We start from the raw sequence: 14,345 nt of genomic DNA on the forward strand, positions 1-14,345 counted from the left end.
GTCTTTCAGGTTTTCTGTAGAATGCACACTGCTGAAACAGAAACTTCATTTTACCAATGTAGAAACATTCTGATCCAATAACAATGAGTCAGAGTAACTCCCTACTCACTATTTGATATTCTCTTTCAGACAAAAACCTGGAGCACAAGAGAATATCTGTAGATTTAAACCTAAAGTCTGTAAGTGGAACAGAACAGCGAGATACTTTTCAGTCATCAGTTCAACCTCTGAGTAATGTAGGCAGGCCGAAGTCAAAAACATCCACAGTTAAAGCATCCGTCCCTGCAGCCCATCTTGAAACAAAGCCAGATGATTCAATCAAGAAAAAAGGTAAAACAGATTTCTTTTCCTATTACAATTCATCAGTTGTTGTTCAGGGAGGTGATCAGATTTGCAGTGCATCATAGGAGAACTGCATCAAGAGCTGACATGAGGAGGAGAGGCAATGTATTGGGAATGGGATACCAGGGAATATTGCTCTTTACAGAAGACCACTGTGTGGGGGTTTTTCACTCTCCTCATCATTCTGAGGGGTTCATAGGTTTAGTGGATCTGATTCTGATCTCCTATAATCAAGGGTAATTTCGCTGAAGTTAATGAAACTACTCCAGTATGTGTGAGGGCAGAATCAGGCTCAGTGTAACTAACGTGGGCAGGAGTATACCTATTCTGTCTGAAGTGCTTGTTCACAAAGAAAGTGTCATTTGGGAATTTAAGAATGTGTTGTCAGTGTCTAAAACTAGTGTTTGTCCTAGCTTTGATCCAGGGGCTGGAATGGGGTGAATTTTGTCTAATGTTCTCAGAAGTGGAAGCACTATAGAAATGTTAAGGGTGAAATTGGGGCCTTATTAAGTCAGTGGGAAAACTTTCAATACATTAAGTAGGACCAGAATTTCACTATAGCCATTCATTACAAGAAGCACTTTGAGATTTTTTTCTCCCACCAGATTAGACAACAGTCGGGTTGTTCACTTTTATACAATTTTTGTTTTTGTTTTTTAGGTCCAAACATTGAAAAGTCCGTGAAAGATTTGCAACGTTGCACTGTTTCTTTAACTAGATACCGCATGATGATCAAAGAGGAAGTGGATAATTCAGTGAAGAAAATCAAAGCTGCCTTTGCTGAATTACACAGCTGGTAGGTAAATCAGTGTGGGAAAGACCTCTGCAAATCCTGGGCAAAGAGGGGCTCATGCAGGCCACAAACATCTCAGGGAAACTTTGTTTAAAACCTGTTTGTGTATATCATTTGTTTTTAATCAGAAAAGATACAGTGTCAATAAGTCACACCTCTCAGACCTTAAAATGCTAAAAAAGCATATATTAAGACACATGGGCCCAATCATAATTCCTAACAATAAAATAAACTGACATACAGGGTGGGAGTTGAAAGGTCCTTTGCTTTGGCCTAAATTTGCCCTATTGACCTCAGTGGGAGCAGAGTCAGGCCAACATTGAACACTTTTGAAAATCCCACCCATAGAATTCATTAAAGTTCTCCCAAAAGAATCCATACAGTATATAACAAAACTTACTGGCCATATTCTGTCCTCAGAGGGATAAGCGTGATGCCCAGTAATTCAAATGGAGGTCTTGTGCACACATCTGAAGGAGTTGGCCCTACAGATATATAACAATATAAATGTGATATCATTCTGCGATGGATCTGTTATGGTATCTCATGGGGCTTGCTTCAGCTCCCACTGAAGTCATTGGTAGTATTTCCAGTTCCTTCACGAGGAGCAGGAGCAGGCACACAGTCCAATATGCTCAAATAGTGTCTTGAGTCAGGGAGTGAAAGGTCTAACTAAAGGGATCACTCATGAGCAAGGATAAAATAAATGTAATAAAAATAACCAAGAGTAAAGGAGAAATTCTGCTCTCACCTCTGTGGGTGCAGCTAATGGGGTTGCATCCAAATAACTGAAATGATCATTTGGCCCCAAGGCTTTTCTAAGTATATCAGATATAGATTTCTGTTAATATCTAGTGCCCTACCAATACCCTATGCTCTTGGAGGCATTGCTGTGTTGAGGGGGGAAAAGTGAGTTGATCTCTATTCTATGGGGAGCCACACTAATGGAGTGAGGCAGTTTAAAAGCAATGCCAAAACAGTGCCTCTCTCCTGTGCCCTGGTCATTCCTGGTCTGTAGCTAGCTTCACCCACTTCTTGAGCTGTCTCAGCCTGCCCCATGTCCCTCCCCTGGGAGGAGAAGGATTGTGTGGAGCTTGTGGTATTTTATTCTCTGAGCAATCACCCTCCGTGATCAAGGGCCATTGCTTACATTCTGACAGCAAAAGTGGCTGGAACTCAAGAAGTGAACACTGGCCTTTATTTTGAGCAGAGACTCTAGTTCTTGGTGCTTGCTGCTGGAGTTCTATATGTTGTAATTTAATACATTAGGACAAAGACAAACAGTCTTATTATAACATCAAATCCTAGAATGCATAGGAAACTCAATCTTGAACGTACGACCTCGTACCATTCATTTATTCAGCAGTCTCTCCTGTTCAGGATAATAATCAGCGGTCTTACTACTGCTCACACTTCCAGCACTGTACTTTGACTTCGTAGAGTTACATCTCCTTTACACTGGCATAAGTGTGAACAGAATTAGTCCCAGAGTCTTCAGTGATACTGTGTACAATAGCTGGGTACTGTACATAAGTTACTGTGCCAACTATTGCCTTTCTGATGTTTTCAGATTATAGCATTGGCAAGACTCTGTGATTTGACAAAACAAATGAATCTGCACCAAGCAATGTACAGTGGCAGATCACCTTCCATTGCAAATCCAAATGTATTTTAGATCATTTGAAAACAAGGTCCCCCTGACCTCCCAGATGGGAATGGAAATATTTAATAGGACAGACACCCTCTAAAGAATACATAGTACGGGACTGGGTCCTGGATTTAGAGAGACATACCTGCAACTGATGCAAGTCTGCTAGGAAAAAGCAGGGGAGTAAATACAAGGAAAGCCTAGGGACTTGATGACTCATGAAACTGCTAACAGGCTACTGAGCTTTTCATATCTATGTTGCAGCTCAGGTCAGTAGTGACTGAAAGTAGATACCATCTGATGGTTGCTCAATGGCTTTACTGTATGGAAAATAACCTTAAACCGAGAAACTACTTGCTGATAAATTCACAACTATTTTTAAAGTAAAAAAGCTGAATTTTGCAGTTCTGGTCTGTTTTCTCTTCTAATTATTCTGTTTGTCTAAAATTGTATTTGTATACTGGACTAGGGAAGATGATCCCACGCATAAAGTTAAATGTTTATATGGCAATAATCGTCCAATCCATCTAAATAGCAAAGACAGAGCAGGTCACCTTTCTTCTGAAATTGAAACACAAATAGATTTTCCTTTGTAATACACTTTGGCTCAGTGGAAGAACACAGGAAGCGTCAGATTAGATCACAGTCATGGCCTATCAAGGCCAGTGTACTGTCTGTGATAGTGGCCAGTACCAGATGCTTCAGAGAAAGGTATAAGGACCCCACATTAGGTAGATGGGGGATAATCTGTGCCCCGCCTAGGTATCATCCTGTTCTCTAATGGCAGAGATTGACTTTAGCCCTAAAATGTGAGGCTTCATACCCATTGCAAAATATTTGTCATAATTAATTGCGGTAATAATGGATGTTCTTGATAACAAGATTTAAAAAGGGATTGGTATGTTCTTGGCCTCAGCGATTTCCTGTGGTAATGGATTACATAAAAACATAAGAATGGCCATACTGGGTCAGACCAGTGGGTCCATCCAACCCAATATCCTGTCTTCTGGCACTGGCCGGTGCCTGATGCTTCAGGGGGAATGAACAGAACAGGGCAATTATCCTGTCATCCAGTTCCAGCTTCTGGCAGTCAGAGATTTAGGAACACCCAGAGAACATGGGGTTGTGTCCCTGACCATCTTGGCTAATAGCCATGAACTTATCTAATTCTTTTTTTAACCTAGTTAAACTTTTGGCCTTCACAACATCCTCTGGCAAGGAGTTCCACAGGCTGACTGTGTTTTTATGTGAAGTAGTACTTCCTCATGTTTGTTTGAAACCTTCTGCCTATTAATTTCATTGGGTGACATATGGATTCTTGTGTTATTTGAATGGGTAAATAACACTTCCTTATTCATTTTCTGTACACCATTCATGCTTTTATAGACCTCTAGCATATCTCTCCTTAGTTCTCTCTTTTCAAAGCTGAACAGTCCCAGTCTTTTTAATCTCCCCTCATATGGAAGCTGTTCCATACCCCTAATTATTTTTGTTGCCCTTCTCTGTACTTTTTCCAATTCTAATGTATCTTTTTTGAGATAGGGCAACTAGAACTGCACACAGTATTCAACTTGTGGGTGCACTGTGTGTTTGTATAGTGGCATTGTGATATTTTCTGTCCTATTATTTATCCTTTTCTTAATTATTCCCAGCATTCTGTTCGCTTTTTTGACTGCTGCTGCACATTGAGCAGATGTTTTCAGAGAACTATCCATAATGATTCCAAGATCTCTTTCTTGAATGGTAACAACTAGTTTAGACCCCATCATTTTGTATGAATAGTAGGGATTATGTTTTCCAATGTGCACTACTTTGCAATTATCAACATTGAATTTCATCTGCCATTTTCTTGCCCAGTCACCCAATTTTGTGAGATCCCTTTGTAATTTTTCACAGTCTGCTTTGGACTTAACTATCTTGCATACTTTTGTATCATTTGCAAACTTTGCCACCCCACTGTTTACCCCCTTTTTCCAGATCATTTATGAATATGTTAACAGCACTGACCCCAGTACAGATCCTAGGAGGACGCTGCTATTTACCTCTCCACTGTGAAAACTGACCATTTATCCCTATCCTTTGTTTTCTATCTTTTAACCAATTAGTGATCTATGAGAGGACCGTCCCTCTTATCCCATGACTGCTTACTTTACTGAAGGGCCTTTGGTGAGGGGCCTTGACAAAGGCTTTCTGAAAGTCCAAGTACACTATATCCACTGGATTACCTTTGTCCACATTTATTGACACCCTCAAAGAATTCTAATAGATTAGTGAAGCATGATTTCCCTTTACAAAAGCTGTGTTGTCTCTCCCCCAACATATTGTGTTATCTACATATCTGATCATTCTCTTTTTTTTTTTAGTTCTCTATCAGAGAATACCATAATACTGAATGAGGTTATATAATTCAGAGTGGCCACTTACAAATAGATGGTGGCCAACAGTAAGTGGGGCACTCATTATGCTTAGCCACATGTTTAGAATGAATTTCAGGACACACAAAAGTGAGGCCCTCATGGTACTAGAATCCAGGCATCACAGAGCAGGGTGCCATGCCAGCTTCTCCCACCTAAGTGCTTACCATCAACAACCCCTTTTGTGGCAACCTAGGAGCTCTGCTGAACAGAGACTGCCATTGCCAGTCATGCAAAAGTATTTAATGTTTTCAGAGAAAAATGCTTTGAAGCCATCATATTAATATTTGTTTATGGCCTAAGTGGCAGTAGTTGCAAACCCAGGTGCATACTGATGAAAGGTGAGTTCATTAACCCATTGCATCACCGTTCGTTCTCATAGATATATTGCATGGAACTTTGCATTATAAAACACATTCACAGATTTTGCTAGGAAGCCTTAATGCCTTTTAACTAAGTCAACTGACAGAAGGGGTCTGATTTGCAGCTCAGCTTCAACCCACTCTTCCTTTTTGTGCTGGGAGCTTTGCAAATGCAATTAATGACATTTTTAAGTTTAGGTAGTTGCAATCACTTAGTTAGATCTGTAAATGATATTCATTAGGTCATAAAAATGACGCATGAGCTGTAGAGGTCTGTCTCAAGGAGTCCACCTGCAAATGATCTGTGTTCCCATATTAGTGTGTTAGCAGATTGAGAAACATGAGTATTCATTTCTCTATTTATTTCTCTTTTAGCTTATAAAGAGCTGCTATGCTAGACAGCACATGCATCAAAATATATTTACAGTGATAAGAAATCAGTTCAAAAGGCACATGGAACCTGCTCCTGCTCCCATTTAAATCAATAGCAAAACTCCCATCTACTTCAGTGGGAGCAGGATCGTGCTCATTAGGGTACAGACGTGCCAGCTAGTCTATAAGAAACTAGAAAATGCAATAGGGCAGGTCCATGCCTCTCAAGTTTCAGGCCCTACAGAACAGTTTCCTTCATACATCACAATGTTACAGCACAGATACCCTAATGGGATGAAGTCTGGGGTGAAAATCTCAGTGATGTGGTGCATCATCTTGCAATTGATTGTTAGGCCTAATTTTTGCCTGATTGAATGTGTGGAAAATCCATCAATCTCTTTGTTTTAACTACTAATACATAGTCATTCCACCAGCCTTCCTGGGAAATAAATATCCTTTCTGGGATAACTTTGTATGCACTGTATGTCCTATGTGCACAATAAGAAGTGACCTGATCATGTGAACACTTGCTCCATGGTGTGGTAACTTAAATGGGACTAGTCACAATAGTAACTGCTGTGACTGGTAGTAAGTGTTTGCAGGATTGGGCCCCATATGTTCAGCATGTAGCACCAGGCTTTGGGATTTTGCTTATGTTACTGATGTCCCGTGTTCCTGAATTTAAAGTTAAAGAAAGCATCAGCAGCTGGTGGAAAGAGGATAAGGTAATTAAGAAGAGCACTCAGACTACTGAATAGTTATCACTGTTCTGTTCATTGTAGCTCAGTATATTTATCAGTCCGGTAAAAAGTAAGTAGTTTAACCAGACTTTTGTTTCCATGGCCAAGAGGAGAGCAGCCTGAGCTAGTGAGGAATGTTAGTGACATAATGTTATCTTGTTCCCTTCATGCTGGTGATTCCAAAACACTTACAAACTGTAGAGGAATCACTTCACTTCCCGGACACAAAAGCAAAGCCACCTATGGGGTGGGAAGGGTCTCGGCAACACTACCCACCAGTGTAGAATGGGAACTGAGAAGTAACATCCCCAGTCAAACTGCAGGGGGTATGTAGATGGGCTGAATGCATTAAGCCAGACTGGAAATTGGCCCATTCCTAGTACATGAAGCTAGCACCACTATTCTTGGGAAAAGAGCCATGGGATTTTTAATTAACACACTTGGTCAGGACTTTTGTTCTTAGGTCTCCTCTGAAGGATAAAGGACGTTTTAGTTTCTGTTGTTTCTATTGTTTTCTTTTAGTTTTGTTTTTTCCTTTGATTCAATAGTAGGTGTCATCCCCTCCCTCCTTTATTTTTACTGCCTGTTCCCCTTGAAATCAGTATCAAATCAGTCTTTAGGGTATTCCAATATCTCTTTCTGAGAAGGAGTGACTAGTTTTTCACTTCACTGGCTTACCAATTGCAGCAGGAGCAAAGGAGTGCAGAGACAACTTCATCTGGCTGCTTCTTGCCCCTAAGCAACAACTTGTCCCATTATTACAAAGGGAAATTAACATTGCACGTGGACAGAGACATCTTGAGATTTTCAGCAGATTGTTCCAGAGTGTTTTCTGTCCTTAGTTGCAGAGACCATAGGGCCAGGGGTGGCAACAGCTGGAGGAAGTCTTATGTCGCCAGCCAGCTTGTAAATCACCTTGTGTTTTTAACTGATGCCAGAAGATTACTCCTGAACGAGCTCAGTCAGCACCTATGTGACAAAATGGTGCTTTTCCTCCATCTTAACGGAAAGGAATGATATAGAGCAGATGTGCTGTGTCGCACTGTAACATCTTGAAGGAATGCAGCGCTTATTTCCTCATTTAACTTGTAATGAAACAGGGCCAAAAAACAATCCTGGAAATATGTCAGTTTAAAAATAAAGAAACACCACAGGACAGGAAGTTTAAGAGGCACTAGAGTAGGTGTAATTCTTCCCTTAAGCCCCAGATAATGTGATAATGACGTACTTTTATATGGTGCCTTTCATCCCAAAGAATCCAAAGCATTTTGTAGACCTTGGGCTGGACTATGTGTGGTCCTTATATTACCCTTTTGCTCCCTGGTGCACAATGTACCATCCCTCCTTTCTCCAGATTGTGCCTTGTCCCCATGCCTTCTCTTGTGCAGCAAGTAGGCACTGGCCCAGTCCCTGTCCTGGGAGGAGCACAGGGATTATGCCCTGCTCATTTCCTCAAGAATACTAGCAAACCTCAAAGAGGGTGTGGGGAGGCAAAGCCAGGATCTCATCCCTCCTCCACCCTAGCAGGCAGAACTGGCTGGATGCAAAGAAAACACCCTAGGTGCATGCACACTGTGCCCTACACATGCACCTGGAAGCCATCAAGGGGGTTTTACATTGCACTTTTCATTACAGAGTATCCCTCCTGTAGTGCCTCCTTGGCCAGTTGGTTCTTCAGCACACCCAACACTGGCATGTGTCTATCAGGCATACTTGACCTTAAAATATAAATAAAAATCAATTCATCCACTACTCAGATGAGGCCAACTATGGGATGCAACTGTGTACCAGCACACAGCCACATTATAGACCAGTGTGGGACAGTACGTGAAGAAGAATTCTATATGCCAATTAGACTGCAGGGGGAATTTAGGAAGGCAGAATGTACTTCCCACCCTCCCCCCAATTAGAATTTGATCAAGACACGGTGGCTGGGGCTAACATTCGTATACTGTAATCAGGGCCGTAGCAACAAAGAACATGGCCCCCTCTGAACGGTGGCCCCCTCCGAACATATGTCCGGGCGTGGGCCCTTACATTGCAGAAACTGGAATGCAGTATTTATTTTGCCACTTTTAGGGGGCCCCTTCCTTGCGGGGCCCCCTTCGGTCGGAGGGTACGGAGGGCGCTCGCTACGCCTCTGACTGTAATAGCATGTTCTCACTTTCCCATGAAAAGGCTGAATAAGGATTTGGGGGGTGGAGGGGGGAAATAGCCCCCGGGAAATTTGAGTGAAATGTAGGAAGCACAAAAGGAGCCACAGTCCTCATAACACCTTTCACCAGAAAATCATTTTCACATATCAGACATCTACGCACAAAGTCATATGGAGAACTAAAAGGAACCATCTGTTATTTGCCCATATGGTCCACTTCCCACCACAAATGGAAAATAATCTGTAGAGAATAATAAGGGGCAGATTTAATTACATCGCATGCAGAACTGGCCCAAACAGACATCCTCTCTCCTTTTCATCTCAGACATATTCATAGCTCCAGTGCCTTAAAGTGAGCACTAAAAACACTACAGTCAAGATTTTTGATGTGAACAAATAGTACTTGAAAGCTTTTCCATATGGTGGATAGTAACTGGCTCCATAATAATGTTGGAAAAACAAAGACGTATTCAAACAAATCCTGGGCAAAGATGGGTAGCATGTATTCTATGTACGTGTAGGAAAAGGCAGCTTCTCGGTATCATTTTAAATTTAAAAACAGAGGCTGGAATAATTTAAAAGGATGTATCTGTGCTCTTTGAGCATTGGCTGATAAGTAGCGCTGCCAGCTGTCCCAATTTTAGAGTAGCAGAATGAACCTAATGCATGCCCATCCTGACAATCTAACACGATGGCATTTAAAGATGTTTGTTCTCTATTGCTCAGATAGTCCCATCCATGCTCTGCTGACTTGGTGGGGTTTAATGAGGATGCTGCCTCAAAGAGGAGGTGATCTTTTTGGTGTTGGTGACCCCAATGCCCTGGTAATAATTGGCTGTGTGGTAAGCAAGAGCAGGCATTACCAGGACTCATTTAGCCAATTTGATAATGCCTCTTCACTATCTTCTCGTCCACTTCCAGCATTTCCAGGAAGTCCTCTTTGGCTGTATTTCCAGGTTCCTTTTCACCAGATCTTTCCATCTGACTTTTTGTCTTCCTTGTTCCTTTGAACTATTTTCTTTCAAATCTTCCCAGAGCTCCTTCTCGTGTTTGTGTTGATACCAATCTTACCCCAGATGCATGGATACCCTAAGATCCACGTGAACCTTGGAAAACCCATTGGTGCCTGATGCCTCCACACAGTCCCCAGGATCACACCAGGAAGAAGCCATGCCTCTACTAGCTGTGCAGTAGAAACTGTGAAAGGAGACCCAGAAAGAGTTAATGGAGCAGCATTAACTCCTAGTTAGTTATTTGCTCAAATATCTGTGAAGTCTGGAGGGGAGCATGCCTCAGAAAGCTGCTACCCTGAAATGCCTGAAGATCCCAAACTCCACAGAACTGCAGCAGAGGGGCTTGTGCCTAGTTTCTTTTCCCTTACCTCTGGCAGATTCTGGCAGTTTGGGTTACCTTCCACATGTGCTGCAAGGGGAGTAGAAAGCTTTCATTACATAGCTTTCATTTGGTGCCAAGTTTGATGTGCGGTCCCTCTCCTTACCTTTGTCTTACATTTGGTATTCTGAGGTATCTGACACAGCATAAGCTTCTCTCAGCCTTCCCTATACTATTTCAGTGGGTTGCCAACTGTCACAAAATTTCGCAGGATATTTAGGGCCTGATCCAAAGGCCATTGAAGTCAATGAGCTTCTTTCCCATCACTTCAATAGTCTTTGGATTAGGCCATTAAAGAGTCCAAGATTTCTTTCAGGTGTGATGTTTTATTAGTATGTGATGATGCAACATCACAGCATGATTTGTTTAATCCTTAGGAAAAATACCTATATGTGGCAACTTTAAACTAAGCCCTGAAGTGACCCCATCTCATGGAAGAGGATAGTTCAGTCTCTGTGCCTCTTTAACCTTTAAAATCTCTTCTGATGCTGCCAGCAAGTCATGGTGGCTTTGTGAGATGGACACTTGTCCACGAGGATCTGACTGAGACTACCAGTTCATTTGGCATAGGCCCCCAAACAACTGTCAAATGGAAATAGTTTTTGGTCACTACTGATTTGATTTGGCTTCTTGGTCTTTTGGCTAAAATAGGATTGAATTTTCTAATTCTCAATTACTGAGGTACAATCTTCACTCATTGATATATTTGCTTTCCACAACCAACTCTCTGTATAACTTTCCATGAGTGATGTACCCGACTGTTTGGATGTTAATATCTAAACTGTATTTTTAAATTTATTCACCTAAATTTGGGTTATTGCTGATTATGTACTATATGTATTTTATGACTTTTAAAATAAACATTGTATTTGTGGATAATCTAAGCACTAGACCCAGATGTACAGACACTTTTTTTAACCTATGTATTCTATAAATTTTTAACATCAGCTCACATTTGATCAATCCTGTGGCAGAGGACTATAACCTGCTCTTGTAGGAGGATAGAAGTGAAGATCTAATACATCTTTTTCATCTTAAATTGCTATGTTCCTACAAATGGCCTGAAGGCGAAAGCCTCCATATCCACCTGCCGGAGCCATCCAGTCCTTCTCTTAAAATGATTCCTCAACTTGGTAGCTAATAAAGTGTGCAGCCAACATTGTTTGGTAAACTTCTAGAAGAAAGTTTTCACTTACGTCTTATAAGCACTCAGTGGACCTAAAGTGGTTGCCGCTAAAATAATTGATTTTTAGGGAATACATGCTTGTAAAAGCCAAAATCAGTGGAATTATCACACAAGACAGGGCACAGTCACAAGGAGGCCATGTATGTTGTAGTTCTCTGTATCCCCAGCTGTCAAAGCCCCAGTAACTCCCCAGCCCTGACCATTTTTCTGCTGACTCAGTCCACAACCCTTTCCTCACTAAGGAAAGACTCAACTACCTCTAACTCAACAATCCAACTTTCTGTCTGCTGATCCCAACCACAAAATATCCCTGACCATGAAAAGCAACCCAGTCTCCAGTTTCAAAGGATAAGCCCTACTGCAGTCCTCTAATACAGTGGTTCCGAGGCCCCCTGGGGGGCTGCGATCATGTTTCAGGGGGGCCACCAAGCAAGGCCAGCATTAAACTGGCTGGGGCCCAGGGCAGAAAGCCAGAGCCCCACTGCATGGGGTTGAAGCCCGGGCCCTGAGCCCCGCCACCCACAGCTGAAGCCGAAGCCTGAGCAATGTAGCTTCGCTGGGGCCCCTGTGGCATGAGGCCCCAGGCAATTGCCCTGGTTGCTACCTCCTAATGCCGGCCCTGGCTTTTATATGCAGAAAACCAGTTATTGTAACACAGGTGGGCTGTGGAATTTTTATAGCATGTGGCGAAGAGGGGTGGGGGGACTCAGAAAGAAAAAGGTTGAGAACCCCTGTTCTAATGTGTCCCCTCTGACCACACCTTCTTTAGCCTCCAAGCTGAAATGCATTCTATCTCCATGGTAAAATTATAAAAGGTGCTGGTTTCCTTGGGGAAATTCAACATCTCCGTCGTTACAGTAAATCCTTTGGGCCAAATTCACCAGAGCTGAGTTCAGGACAGGGACTGCGTGAGTGGTGGGAGGAGGGGGCATCTTTGCGCCTCCACCATGCTGGGGTTGCCAGATGCTGATTTGTCCCCCAGCACAGGTTGGAGTTGCTCCTGGGGCCTGATTTTAACGTCATGCTGGCGTAACTCTGTTGAAGTCAATGGAGTTTTACCAGGGTAAATCATAGGAGAATCAGGCCCATTGCACTTCAAACCCTGCCTCCTGTCATACCATAGCCTGATTTTTGTGAAGCCGTTTCCTTTCTAGGCAGGTATTGCCTTTTCTTTCGAAACAAGAATTTCTTCTTTCCTTTTTCCTTTTTCTACCTAGTTAGTCCCCTCTCTCCCCAGGGGCTGCTATAAGAAATGAATTTGTTGTCATGAGGAAAGGAAGATTGATACATACCCCACAGTACAGAAGTAGTCTTATTTGGGGTTTAGTATGGTTGCACCTTGTATTAATAGCCTTCCTGAATAGCGTCTGTGGTTTAGATTCTTACATTATGCCAGGTTTCCTCCTTTTATTGCCACTTTTCAGGAATAATAGGTTATTAATAATGACTAGAGCTGGAGGGGAGAGAGAGAGAGGTGATTCCAATCACCTCAAACTTGGGAGTTTTTTGAACCTCATCAGTAGATCACAACCACAAATCAGCCAGTGTGGCAATGTAAAGCTAGCTTTCTGAAAAGGTTTGAATAACATTCATCATTTAACAAGGATCTTAGAGAGAATACAGCACTGTCCTTTTTATTCTTATGGAAAACCAAGGCAAGCATCTATTCTTTTTCTTTTGCATGAACTAAATTCCATGCTGTAAACCAGAGAAAGATGAATTTGTTCCCACTGAAGTCAGAAGAAATTCAAAGTTATTAAATTGTGAAATGAGGCAGCTGTCACCACAGCTTACCGCTATCAGTGCTTTGCCAGCTATTCATTATAGGGTGGCGTTTGTGCCTGTTTTGCCATGATACTCTAGTGTGAATTTTGAAATCGTGTCAAAAGCCCAGTCATAATCCCTTCGACCAAGAATAGGATTTGTGCTCTTACTTACAGTACTTATCATGCAAAATTAACCTACGGGAACTTCCATGTGAATCCTTTCCATGCCATCAGACGTCGCTTAATGCGCGGAAAAGGCTCTGACATCCCTGCCTATTCTGGGATGCTCTTTGCATCTCCTCTATGGAGATGTCTACACTCAAGCTCGAGGTGTAATGCCCAGCTGGGGTAGACATACCTGCATTAGCTTTGATTGAGATAGAGCACTAAATATAGCAGTGTAGCCAGGGCGGTGGGACAGGCTAGCCACCTAAGTATGCAGGGTCCAGGGCAAGACTGTACTTGAGCCGGCTAGCTCATCCTGCCGCCCATGCTACTGAAGCTACACTGCTGTTTTTAGTGCACTAGCTCAATCAAAACTAGCACATGTACATCCACTCCAGCTTGAGTGTCGATGTTCCTTGTGTTTAGTCAATGCAACGTAATGCTGTTATGACTTAGAAAATCCTGTTCCTTGCACACACTGTTCACAGCCACAGAAAAGTTTCATTTATCCAGCTTTTCTTCTGGTAACCAAACAATGCTATAGACCTGCCTTTTAATCCTCTGTACAAAACCATCAACAGTCTGCTCTGATTAACAGAGTGTGCTGATGATTTGAAGGGACTGACAACTAGCCCCATTGAACCAAGTTTCAGACTTCATTACAGTAAATAATTTGACACTGACCACAAACTACTGGTTAGAAAGGGAAGAGGTTATAACTAGACATGAGTAACTTGGTTCAGATCAAATAGGAAATAACCCAACCCCTTTTCCCATTCAATCCTACCTCTCTAATTATATGGACTTTTTGGGCACTCGGTGTTTGCATTCAGATTGCTGTGTTTTCATACATACAAAGAACAACCACACACTGTCAGTAGGAGTGTTTTTTATTATAAATGAAGAGAGAGAACAAAACAAGAACAAATGAAAATAAATCCTCTGTAAGAAAGTACAGTATGTATCTTCTCTGGGACAGGCTGCATCTGCTCCCCCTTACAAACTGGCAG

At 42.1% G+C, this 14,345-nt stretch overlaps 1 protein-coding gene across 1 annotated transcript in view; it reads left to right on the top strand.

The window, feature by feature from the left end:
- The window catches only part of SPATS2L (spermatogenesis associated serine rich 2 like), a 60,224-nt gene that overhangs the window by 24,878 nt on the left and 21,001 nt on the right, over nt 1-14,345 (top strand). The window contains exons 6-7 of the mRNA XM_065413572.1: nt 130-330; nt 1,003-1,138. Of these exons, the coding sequence (XP_065269644.1) occupies nt 130-330; nt 1,003-1,138 (337 nt within the window). The remainder of the gene's footprint in view (nt 1-129; nt 331-1,002; nt 1,139-14,345) is intronic.

Source organism: Emys orbicularis, chromosome 11, assembly GCF_028017835.1.
Source record: "Emys orbicularis isolate rEmyOrb1 chromosome 11, rEmyOrb1.hap1, whole genome shotgun sequence".
NCBI classification, from domain to species: domain Eukaryota; kingdom Metazoa; phylum Chordata; order Testudines; family Emydidae; genus Emys; species Emys orbicularis.